This window comes from Eleutherodactylus coqui, chromosome 8 (assembly GCF_035609145.1).
Source record: "Eleutherodactylus coqui strain aEleCoq1 chromosome 8, aEleCoq1.hap1, whole genome shotgun sequence".
Taxonomy (NCBI): Eukaryota; Metazoa; Chordata; class Amphibia; order Anura; family Eleutherodactylidae; genus Eleutherodactylus; species Eleutherodactylus coqui.
Genome location: NC_089844.1, coordinates 26346240 through 26359306, shown reverse-complemented (window position 1 = coordinate 26359306; position 13067 = coordinate 26346240). Strand labels below are relative to the sequence as shown.

At 44.5% G+C, this 13067-nt stretch overlaps 1 protein-coding gene across 2 annotated transcripts in view; it reads left to right on the top strand.

Annotated features, from left to right (window-relative positions):
- Positions 1-4979, top strand: part of EPB41L5 (erythrocyte membrane protein band 4.1 like 5) — a 49155-nt gene extending 44176 nt beyond the window's left edge. For both annotated transcript variants that reach the window (XM_066575354.1, XM_066575353.1), the window contains 4 exons: positions 232-318; positions 395-436; positions 760-893; positions 3878-4979. In XM_066575354.1, coding sequence (XP_066431451.1) covers positions 232-318; positions 395-436; positions 760-893; positions 3878-3935 — 321 coding nt within the window. In that variant the 3' untranslated portion in view covers positions 3936-4979. The remainder of the gene's footprint in view (positions 1-231; positions 319-394; positions 437-759; positions 894-3877) is intronic.
- Positions 4980-13067: the final 8088 nt, after the last annotated feature.

Genomic DNA, 13067 nt, shown 5'->3' with positions numbered 1-13067 from the left:
AATTTACTGTGCATAAAACTTGACACTGGCCCGTTATCACTTTTTTTCCCCCCTGTTCTGGGGGGGGCGAAGACTACAAATATAGCGGCCTGGTTACAGCACTTCGTGATAGCTTTTTGTCTGTGTGTGATGTCTGTTCCAGGGTGAGGTGGCGCTATCGGCCTCTACCACTTGAGCAGGATACATTTTAGTAGAACCGTCCTGATCTCATCTGAACCTTCTCCATTGCAGAGTGCGACTATCGACCTGGACCTGCTGTTGGCATCGCTGACCGAGAACCTCATCGACCTCACAGAGACCCCTCCGCCGCCGCAGCCGGTAACTCCACCTCTAGTAAATGTCACATGCTCTTGTTCTAGCCCTCAGGGGCTGACATGTTCTTTATTCTCTGTAGGTCCCGTCCTACACCTCTATCGCTCCTCGGTGGTTAATACCGGTAAGTGCACGTGCAATTGATGCAAATCTTTTTGGGGCCACATTTCAAATTTGTCATGGAGGAGCAAATATTTTTGCTGCTGCGCCCGTAGAAAGGCGTTAACTTCCTATTTATATATAACAAACTTAATAACTACTTCTCCCACAATGCAACACGGCAAACAGACCATGCTCACTGTAGATGCTGAACCAGCAGGGATGTGACTGGAGTAGAAGACTTGATTCCTAAATTGAGCTACACCCCTGTCAGCTATGTTGGCCAAGGATGAAAAATCTCACCACAACCAGACCAAAGACTAATTCTTGCTCTTGCTTGCTCTTCAGACTGGAGTTGTATCGAACAGTCACCTTGGAGCAGAGAAATCCCTGCCTGAAAATGTCCTGAATAATGTGATTGACTTGCCATCCGATGGCACAGAGGTCCTAACTGTCACCCAAGCTCCTGCCAGCAGCTCCAGGTGAGATCTGTACCCTATAGGCTTAAGCTTAAAAGGGTTGTACAGGAGTAGATCAATATGGCTGCTTCTTCCAGTAACGGCACCACATCTGTCCACAGGTTGTATCTGGTATTGCAGCTCCATGTCATTGGAGTGAATGAAGCCGAGATGTAATACCACCCACAACCTTTGAACAAGAGTGGCGCTGTCGTTCTAATACCTTTTTTAGGTCATATTCACACTAGGTGGATTTCCCACCCAGAAAATCCACAATGTTTTCAAAATCTCGTCCACACGCTGCAGAAAAAAGTCTGCACTAAATAAATGCGACAATTGACCTGTAGTGCGGGTCTAAATCTGCAGGTTGTCAATGTTTAGTAGTGGATTTGGAACAGAAAACGTAAGGAATTTTACCGTAGACTTCAATCTAGAGGCCAAAATCTGCAACCAAGTCTGTTCTTCAAATCTGCAGCTACTGTGGATTCTGCCCCATGTGATCGTGGCCTTAACCCTTTCCTACCCAGTGTCTGACCTCGGCCTAGTACCACTTATTGATCTGTGCAGCATTTTGATCACTTTCTATTCGGTTTTTTTTTTTTTGGTATGGTGAGATTGGCAAAATTAGCAATTTTTTTTTGCCACATTTTAATTTTTTCTTTTTCCATTCCGTGCACCCTACAGATTAACCCCTTCCTACTCCAGGACGTACATTTACATCCTGCAGCGTCAGGGTATGTATGAAGAGAGATCGCGGCGTAACCTCTCTTCATAAAGTGCGGGAATTAGCTGTTTATTACAGCTGGCAACCATGGGCACTAGCTGCAAGCGGACGATTGTGGCTATTAACCCTTTAAATGCCGCTGTAAAAATAAGATCAATAAAGCTTTATTAACTGTATAAAAAAAAAAAGTTGAGTTTAAATCGCCCCCCTTTTGCCATATCTATAACAAAGCTAAATCATAAAAGAAAAATACATATTTGGTATCGCTGCGTTCTTAAAAGTCCGATCTATCAAAGTAGCGCATTATTTACCCCGCACGGTGAACGTCGTCCGAAAAAAATAAACGCCAGAAATGCACTTTTTCAGTCACCCTGTCTCCCAGAAAAAATGCAATAAAAAGTGATCAAAAAGTCATATGTATTCCAAATTGGTACTAAGGTTAACTACAGGACATCCCGCAAAAAAATGAGCCCTCGCGCAACCACGGCGGCCGACAAATCTAAAAGTTATTGTGCGCACAAGATGACCGCAGAAAATAACGTAAAAAAATTAAATGTCTTTGAAAAAAAAATACAGGTTTGGTATTGTAGTAATCGTACTGACCCATAGAATAAAGTTATCATGTCGTTTTTGTGGCAGTTTGTGCGCCGTAGAAACAAGACGCACTAAAAGATGGCAGAATGTCGTTTTGTTTTTTTATTTTGCTCCACTTAGCATTTTTAAAAGGTTTTTCAGTACATTATATGGTACTTTAAATAGCACCAATGAAAAATACAACTCGTCCCGTGAAAAACAACAAGCCCTCGTACAGCGACGTCGATGAATAAAGGAGTTGTGTTTTTTGTTTTGTTCTTGTTTTTATAAGGGGGTGGGGGGGTGTGAAACAAAAATGGAAGGGGGAAAAAAAAGGACCACGTCATTAAGGGGTTAAATAATGTGCTAACTTTCTTCTCTGGTTCATTACGACCACCGCAGGGATACCACATGTGTAATTCTGTTTTTTCACTTTTATTTTTTACAATGTAAAGGGAGAGCGAGGCATCAGGGTATTAGACAGGCTATGATACTCAGACTGAGCGTCATAGCCTAATTTAGCTGGCAGACCTAGACTCCGCTGTAAGAGCCGGTGCCTGGCTATCATCCGACAACCGATCAGTAGATCTCTCTGCTCTGGGGACCATTGGCCGGCTTCTGACAACCCGACTTGTCTTTGTGGCAATGTGTAAACTGTGCAGGAGTTCAAAAAAAGAAGCAGGAAGTTGCCGGCAGATCGGTTATACCTTCCCACTTCTTTAAAGGCCTGCCCTGGTTCTCTTTTTGACTGTGCAGGCGATGTGTGTGCAGAACACAATGCCACAACTTATGGGCATTGTGTTCTGCATGGTGCCATAGTAAAACATAGACCTGAAGATATCACTATGGCAGTGGAACTAGTCCTGCAAAATTTCTGGGAATGCCACTAAAGGGGTTAATGGCTAACAAAAATACATGAGGGATGTCCTCTTCCCAATAATTTTTTTTTTTTTTTTTTTTTTAACTTCATAAAAATTCAGAATTTGACTTGTAGTAATGTTGCCATCCAATAGGTGGTGCTGCATCTCCTTCCATGTGCAGGTTAAAGCAGATATGACACCTCATTAAACTGTCACATTCCTGAGCTCAGTGGACTGATTAACTATTTTTTTTTCTCAGCTCAGTTTCTGTTTTAGGTTTTCAGTGCAAAACAGTCTCAAATTTCTTTGTGAGAAATTTGTATTTCAATCAAGAGGGGGGGTCCTCTCTGCATTTGTACGTTATATATGTGCCCCATCCAAACCAGTTCCATTCTAGCCTGATTGAAGGATCGGTAGACCCGAAAACTCGCTGTAACATCATGTATTTTTGTTAGCCATTAAAAGGTATCATATCTACAAGATTACTTGGTTTCTCTCCCTGAGAACAATCAGACTATAATACAGTGTGTGCAGTTATAGGATGCCTTTGTATGACAGATCTATGTGGATACAATTTATATAATATTTACAGGATTATTACAAATTATCTTCCCGATGTGAAACGCTCAGAACCCACATTTTTATTTTTCAAAAAATTGCTAATATAATCATCACGACGGGTCATTTTTAGGTGTTTCTGTTGAGTAAATCCAAGGAATCCCGAACGCATTTTCCCACCCAAAATAAGAGCTGGGGAGCGTGTGGGTGGCAGGGAAATTGGATTGGAAAGGGTTAAAGTTTCAATTTGATCTGCAGCAGATTTCTAGTGACACCTGATTTTTGTATTTCAGCCCCGTGATTCCCGAGGAAGTGACCCGAACGCGATGTCTGCTGACCACCGAGCTCTGAGGCACCGTCTGATGTCACCCGGACATTAAAGGGACAGCGTTATTGGTACAAGAAGCTTCGGAGGAACCTGAACAGATGAGAAGTTCCGTCACTTTAAGCTATTGATACACTGGAATCCATCTCCTCCCCTCCCCCGCCCTGTCAGGCGCCGTGTCGGATGAGTGACACAATGGCGACATTCCACGGTCCGCTCTGCCTTATGTTCGCATCTCTCCACGGTTTTATGGCCCAGTGAGGGTTCAGCGCGAGTGATCCAAAAGGAATGTCCCTGGGGATCGTACATGAAGATTCCCACCTGACTCCGCGGTCATGTGACACTCGTTATGTGGTTATTTAGGGATCATTTTATTGCTGGATTTTCCATTAACTTTTGGTTTTATTCTTTTATTGAACTAGAAAAATGATGTAACTTTCATGAGATCGAGAATCGCTTTTGAGATGGAAACCGGACTGGGGGGGGAGGCGGCTCTCCTCCCCATTGGGCTGTTTCGTCTCCCTGGAAAGTTTTTCAAACCCCTGTGTTTTCTGTTCCCGTCATGTTACTGCAGGTTCATTTTATAAACCTCGTTTAATGCAACTTTTTATAACTTGTTTTACAGATTTGAGTTACTTCATGTCTTCTACTCTAGTCACATCTAAAGCTGCATTCAATATTCTAGTTTCTACCTAGCTGTCCGGTGTCTATAAACCTTTTATTCTGGGGGATGTAGAATTTGTCCCAGGTAAAAGCTACATCTTCAAGAATACAGTGCAATACAGTAGATTGCGGTATATTGTGGGTCGGTCAGCACCACAATAAGATTCCAAGGTGGAACCATCTGAATTGTGTATGCAGCTCTGGCTGTGACTTGAGCATTTATGGTATAATATGTAAAATGATAGGTGGACCTATACTTTACATTCCATCTCAGTCTTTGTCTGTCTCTACTTGTAGTGCAGAGCTGCAGCAGTGTTACAGCATCAAACATGATACACAGTATGTTCTAATTCTTCTAGTTGCCATAGCCTGCGCTGCCCATAAAGCTTCAATATATGACGCCACTGCCTGAGCTGCACTGGAAGAGGAATGTTAATGCACAAAACTGCGACCGAAGAGGTTGTCCTCAGGTTAGACTAGGGGTGCACAACTCCAGTCCTCAAGGGCTCCCACCAGCTCGTGTTTTCAGGATATCTTATAGCGTGAACACCTGTGGCACTGACCATAATTACATCACCTGTGCAAGACTGAGGAAAGCCAGAGAATATGACCTGTCGGGCTGCAGTTGTGCCCCCCTGGGCTCTAATAGTAGATTAGTGGGAGTCTTTTGCCTGGGATCCCCTACCAATTAATTGTTTGCTGGGTCGGTGTGCTCAGACACTTAGCTGATTTCTACAGGAAGTGGACAGCTCCGTTCCTCCTGCAGTGGCCTTGCTTGGTATTGCAGGCCAAGTTCCCGTTCATTTCAATGGAAAATTTGCGTGCAATACCAAGTTTAACCACTGCAGTGGGAACAGAGCTGTCAATTTGGTGTATGAGTGTATGGCTCCTTGTCTCCGTGTCCCCCCGTCCCACTCCCCCACTCCTGCTCATGCCACTCTACTTTTGATGAGCTATCCTGAGGCTAGTCCATTAATAGTTTACATCTAGACAACCTCTTTTTAAGGCTTTTTATGAAGCTATGTGAAGATACCACTATGTGTATTCTGCCCCCTCCTGGACACTCAGGGAAGTGGCTGCCTGTAACTGAAGGCTACTAGTAGGTGCTTGATCATAGACCTGAAACACAGAATGGTATATAAACCCATACATATCAAATGGCGCATGTCCCCTTTAAGAGCTGTGGTGTTACATTATCATGCGTTAAGGCCACGGTTATGTAGAACTGATAATTCACGGTCTGTGGCTCCTGGGATGGGATTTTAGCTTCTGCAGATTATAGCTGGATGGTTTATTAAGTTTTGCTTGATAGATGTAAGTTTCATCGTGTTCTCTGCTCCCGTCACAGCCAGAGCTGCATTCACAACCCTGCTGGATTCAGGTCTTTCGGGCTGTAAGAACTTGAAGCATAGGACTCTGCTACAGCCTATTATGACAAAGCTACATTATCATCTGCACCGTACAACAGTCTCATGGACCGGATCACTACATCTCCCACAGTGCAGCACAGTTCGCTATTTGCTCTGCCTTTAGGGTTAGTGCCAGTAGAGTATAAAAGGCTGGGGCTGCAGCTCTGGTTACGACTGGAGTGTAAAACGTGATGTAACTTTCTATCAGTGAGGATACTCTGCACAGGAAAGCAGGGTTGTGGCGACTGGAGGGGAAGCGCCAGCATTTGATGTTTTCAAGAACTCCTTTCATTGGTTTCTCCCTTGTGTGAACAGGAAGCGGTGCGATGCTCTGCAGGAACATTGTGGCAGTTGCAGGAAATGTATTGATACAATGTTTTCTTGTATGCTGAAGCCTATAATGTAGCCACTGAATTCTGCACCTCTTACAGCTGGCAACTACACCCCCCAGCATGTCTCCATACAGCGCCACCCCACTGGCAGTACAGTAGTCCCCACCCCCCTCCATTAGCACAGACTGGCACTTTGTCCCCCCACAGCATGTTATCACTGGATATCACACTCTATAAACACAACTTAATTGTACTTGTAAAAGTAACCAGAAAACTTGTCAACTTTTGTATCTTGTACTCTAGTCACAGCCAAAGCTGCATTTACACTTCTGCCAGCAGCTTGGCTTAAAATGCGTTACCTATGTCTGCTGTACTGCTTTCTTACTAGAGACCAGCAACAATCTGCAAGAACTGTGGTCTCGGCCAGAACCCCCTACCTCCTTCACTAGAAGCCGCTATGTAGAAATGCTGAACCAGAAAGCTAATGGAGGCAAAGATAGCTGCAGCTCTGGCTGTTACTGGTGCACAAGAAGTTACTCACCATTAGTTGTAGATTTCACTGGTGGGTGGGGTTATGTTAAGCTCCACCCCCCTCCTAGTCACTGGCTGTATTTCTACTGTTTTTTTTTTTACTTTTTTCGCACTAACGGGATTTTTACTCTTTTTGATATTTTGCTGTAGATCAGAATGTAATTTATTTTTCTCGGTCTTTTTTACTACCATTCTTTGTGGACGCCGCAACGCGACTCCACTTTGTACTGAACAGATCGCTGGGGAAATGGTTTTATTCTATTTTACGTCAAATATATTAAAAAAAATACATAGTTTGTCTAGTTTTTATTGATCGTCGACTTCTTCCACAGCAGGAAACAAGCAGCCGATACCGGGCGGAATACAAATTACATCACAACTCACATCCTCTCTGGTCAATGGTTCCCTTTCAAGGGCAACAGCGCCAAGAATGTGACATTCACGTCCCTGATTTGTACAAAGAGCGACTGGAGGACAATCGGGATCGAGGATTACAGCCGGCTTTCTGCGGATCTGGAATGCTATAAATCTGTACTTACAGCCTTGTCTGCCCACCTTTGTGTCAGTCTACACTGTAGTTCTGGCATGCTATTTGTGAGCTATAGCGTCTATCCAGATAGAAAGCTTTATCTCAAAGGGATTGTAACCAATTTCCATTGGAGGAATAAACCTTACAAGGGTTGTACCAGGAGGACTTGCTGCCTCAGAAAGAGGGTAGGAAGATTCCAATGGCTGGATGTTCTTAAGGACAGAAATGTCCAAGAAGGTCAGGAAATATTGCAAAATGAGATTCACAAAGCACAATCGTTAATCTCTAAAAGAAGGAAGAATGGGAAGCATTTAAAGAGACCAGGATGGATGAATGCAGAACTTGTACAGATGGTAAAAGGGAAGAAAAATATGTTTATCAAATGGAAAGAGGGGGAAATATATCTAAAGCAGAATATAATGTGGTCTGCAGAAACTGTAGGGCAAATGTCAGAAAAGCTAATAATGAATTGAGGCTTGCAACAGAGGCCAAAAGCAATAAAAAGGATTTGGAGGTATGTCAAAAGCAAAAGAAAAGTCAAAGATGCTATTGGATGCTTACAAGATGAAAATGGTGAATTGGTTAAGAATGATGCTGAGAAGAATGTATAAAGTGGGGTACCACCAGGCTCTGTCCTAGGCCCAGTGTTGTTTAACATTTTTATACATGATCTGGAGGAAGGAATGGATGGGAAACTGATCAAATTTGCTGACGACACAAAGCTAGGAGGGATAGCTAACACTACGGAAGAGAGAGGGAGAGGATTCAAAAAGATTCAGAGAAGCTTGCACAGTGAGCGGCGACTAACAGAATGGTATTTAACAAGGAGAAATGCAAAGTCCTACATCTGGGCAAGAAAAAAAAAAGAAAGCACATACAGAATGGGAGGAATTGAGCTAAGCAGCAGCACATGTGAAAAAGACTTGGGTATATGAATAGATCATAGACTGAACATGAGTCAACAGTGTGATGCAGCAGCCTAAAAGGCAAGCACAATTCTGGGATGTATTAAGAGAAGCATAGAGTCTAGATCACGTGAGACAATTATCCCCCTCTACTCTTCCTTAGGGCGGGCGCCCACTGGCGGGTTTTTTTTTTCTCTACTGCGCTGCGAAAGTAAGTGAAAACTCTCGCAGCGCAGTACGAGAAAAGAGTCGGATTATCACAAGTCTCTTCAATGGGAGCAGCGCTAGCCCCATTGAAAAGATATGGAGTATGCCGTGGACTTCTGCCACAGCTGTGACAGCTGTGGCAGAAGTCCAGCATGCTATCCCATTGCTTTCAATGGGATCGGCGCTGATGCTGGTCCCATTGAAAGCAGTGGTTTGTAGCAAACCCTGCAGTATGAGTTTTGGGGGAAGGGCTTGAAATATAAGCCCTTCCCTGAAAAGCATCAATAAGTGGTATTCATGAATGAATAGCTAAGCACTATCTGTAATTGGCTGAGCGCTCAGCCAATAGCTAAGCACTAGCTGCTATTGGCTGAGCGCTCAGCCAATCAGCACAGCCCTTTCAGGAGGCGGGGATTTTTAAATCCTCGCCTGCTGAAAGTGCTGGACAGCAGTGTCGGGGGAGCCCAGCCGAGGATGCGTCTGAGTGCCGAAGAGGTGAGTAATTTTTTTTTTTAACACTTATTGATGCTTTTCAGGGAAGGGCTTGAATTTCACGACAACATTGGCCATGTGACCAGCGATGGGAATGTAGCTGTGCACGATCGTACGGCCACTGAACTCAATGGAGTTGCAGTGCGAGTCACAAATTAGCGCAACAGCACAATGACACTGATGCAGCCAGGTTGGAGTATTTTGTGACCGTAACATCACGGTACTCTGCACCTGCATTGAATTCAATGGCGATGCAATGTCATGGTATTCCGCCGCGGGAGCAGCAGGGGGGAGAAAAAGACAGGTCTCCGCAGTGAGCCCATCTGATAGATGATAGGCTTACCGCAGAGAATCGCTACGATTCTCCGCTCATGGACAGCAGGACTGCGCTTTCCATAGTCAAGTCTATAGAAAGCGTTCACTGCGTTACCCACGGCTGTATTATCGCCCGTAGACAGGAGCCCTTACTGTGCACATTTATTATTTTACATGGTTGCATTCAAAGTCCCATAACTCCCATATGGTTCAAAATGTGTTTATTCATTTTTCATTTTAACAGAAATATGGCATTATAGCATCAGGGGCCAGTAACTCTGGCCATATTACAACATCAAATCAATTTTGTATTTTGACAATAAACTGTTATTAACTGCTATCTATCTGGCTCTTGCTTGCAATCAATACAATACACCTAATAATAATCTTTAAGCCATTTAGTGTTAACTACTTGGTATATAAGTAAATAGTCTAATTATCGAATAATATTCTAATAAAATCTAGAATCGCGTAACAAATAGAGAAAAGATAAAATAAAGACATAGAAAAGAAAGTAGTATAGAGGGGGGGGGGGGGGGGAGAATGGTCGGAGAAAGAGGGGGGGGGGGAGGGGTTGACTGACCTGTCAATTCTTCCGTTCAAATCTATTCTGTTTGTCTCTAGTTAACTTGAAGTATGTTAGTCCTGGGGGCGGGGATTACTCCATTTTGGACCCAGTTGGAGATCTCCACCGTCTTTCGTTGCGAGGTCCAGGCACTCCATATCGTTAGGTATTTGTTGAGACACATTTCGTCTCTGGCACATAGTTCCTCCATGTACCCGATCTCATCTAGTTTTTCTATCCACATCAGCCTGGAGGGAGTCACTGACTCTCTCCACTTCAGTGGGATCACTTGTCGGGTCGCCAATAAAAAGAACCTTAACAATGATCTCTTGGTCCTCGCCAGCGACCCCGGTATCATTGATAATAACGCCATTTCTGGTGTTAGCTGGGTAGTTTCCCTGCTAATCCAAGAGTACAGGGCTCCTATTTCTTGCCAGCAGGTGTCCGAGTACTGGGGGAAGATTCTGGCCAGCCTCTCTGGTGTTTTATACCATCTCGTTAGGATCTTATAATTGAGCTCTTGGTATTTGCTTGATATATTCATTTTATGCGTTAGGATGTAGGCTTTCCTTCAATCCTCCTCGGCGGGTGAGTGGCCCAACTCCCTTGTCCATTCTCGTTCTAGTGCTATCCCACACCTTCCTGTATCTGCCTCCATCATATGACTATAAAGATTGGCGATTTTACTTTTTGCTTTAGGGTTGAGGATAAATTGTTTTTCAAACGCTGTGGGTGCTGACCCCAACAACTGGACCTCTCCCAGTGATCTGACATAATGGCATAATTGCAGGTACTGATACCATGCTCCGGCTGGGGGCCCCCGGCCCCTTAGGATATCTCTCAAGGTTTTTATGTTCCCCTCTGTGATCATATCCCCCACTCTGGGTATATCTCCGGGGCGGTCCTCTGCCAACATATCTGTAAGGGGTGTACCCCTGAGAAATGTCGGTATGTCCACATTGCCCACTAGTGGGGTTAGGGGACCTGGTTTCTTGATCAGGCCCATCCCGGAGGCTACCCCCAACCACACTGAAATCAGCTCCTCTGTGAATGGTGATAATCCCAATTTCTTGTGTTTCCCTTTACCAGGAATCCACACGAAGCCTGCACCTCTGCATGGGGCCGAGTCTTGTTCCATTATTACCCAGCGTTTTTATGGTTTGCTGTTTAACAATTCTATTATACGCCGGGTCAGGGTAGCTCTATAATAGAGCGCCATATTTGGGATTCCCATACCTCCTCTATTTTTTGGTCCTGTGAGGGCCTTCCAGCTGCGCCTGGGTTTCCTGCCTCCCCATATGAACCTCATCATCAGTTTCCTTATTCTGCTCATGTAGGTCCCCGGAAGGCGAATAGGCACTGTCTGCAGCACATACAAAAATCTGGGGAGGATGTTCATCTTGATTGAGCTAATTCTACCAAACCAAGATAGTGGCGTGCTGCGCCATCTATCCAGGTCCTTTTCTAGTTTATCTATCAGAGGCTGATAATTTTTTTGAAACAGGTCTTCCGTTTTGGGGGTAATATTTATGCCTAGGTATTTGATTCCTTCTTTTTTCCATCTAAATGGGAAGGAAGCTTTCAGTGCCCCCTCTTCGGTGTCTGGGATATTGATATTTAGTATTTCCGATTTGTTTAGATTCACTTTAAAGTTGGACACTTGTCCAAATTTACGGAATTCGTCAAGGATGCAGGGCAGAGCTACCCTTGGGTTCGAGAGGTATATTAATAAATCATCCGCATATAGCGCGACTGTTTGTTCGTTTTTTGCTACTTGTACCCCTCTGATGCTGGGGTTAGCCCTGAGTGCATTCGCCAGGGTCTCCATTACCAAAATATATAGGTACGGTGACAGGGGACAGCCCTGCCTCGTGCCGTTTCTGATCTGCACTTGCTGTGAGAGTCTGCCGTTCACCCTTATTCTCGCTGTCGGGTTGCTGTATAGTGCTTTAATCCACCCCAGACTGGGGCCTAGTCCTATTTGCTTTAGGGTAATCTCCAAGAACCCCCAGTCAACCCTATCGAACGCTTTTTCTGCGTCAACAGATAGTAAACATAATGGTGTACCAGACTCTACCGCTCTCGAGATCAGGGCCAAGGTCCTAATCGTATTATCCCCTGCTTCCCTTCCCGGCACGAAGCCCACCTGGTCTGCATGTATTAGGTTGGGAATATGGGGTTTTAATCGGTTCGCTATTAATTTGGCAAATAGTTTGGTATCTATATTAAGTAAAGATATTGGCCTATAACTCCCACAGCATGACGGGTCTTTGCCCGGTTTAGGGAGGACCGTGATGATCGCCTGTAGGGCCTGCGCCGGGAAGGGAGTTGTCCTGGATACTGCATTAAACGCTTCCAGCATCAGAGGGGCCAGTCTCTCCATACAGATCTTATAAAAGCGAGGGGTGAGACCGTCAGGTCCCGGGCTCTTTCCTATTTTTAGTGTGGCAATTGATTCTTTTAATTCCTGGAGAGTGAAGTCCTCTTCCAGAGTCCCTGCTTCCTCGCTCGTTATGCGGGTGGTGGAATTTTCGGACACGTATGTGTTTTTTACTGTGTCGGGGTTTCTGTTGGGGTCCTCCATATCCCCTGCCAGATTGTAGAGTTCTTGATAGTATGTTTGAAAGCTTTCTAAAATTTCTGTGTTGTTGTGGACTATCCCTTTCCCGGGTTTGTGGACCTCGAATACATATGTTTGTGATTCTCTGGGGTTTAGGGTCCTTGCTAACCCTTTACCGCATTTGTTCCCTAGCTCGTAGTGTAGTCCCCTGTATTTATCCCTGCGACATAATGATGCCTGATCCAGAATGCGTAAGATATTGATTCTGGTCGCGGATATTTCTGCTGCTTTGTTATCTGTGGGCGAGTTTTTATTAGATGTTTCTAAACTGTTGAGCTGTGTCAATAGTTCCTCTAGCTTTGCATTCCTTGTCTTTTTTAAACGTGTCCCGTGAGAGATAAAAATCCCTCTGAGAACACACTTTAAAGCCTCCCACTTAGTCGGTGCAGGTGTGGGGTCGTTTTTGTGGATATCTGTAAAGGTGTCTATTGTCTGTTGTATGTCCTGCAGACAGGCCCCATCCCCCAGCAAGTTGTCATTGAGTCGCCATGTAAGGTTTGATCTATCAGCTTGTCCCCAACTGAGGGACCCCCAAACCGGGGCATGGTCAGACCACAAAAAGGGGCCCATAGACGCCGATGGCCTTCTAT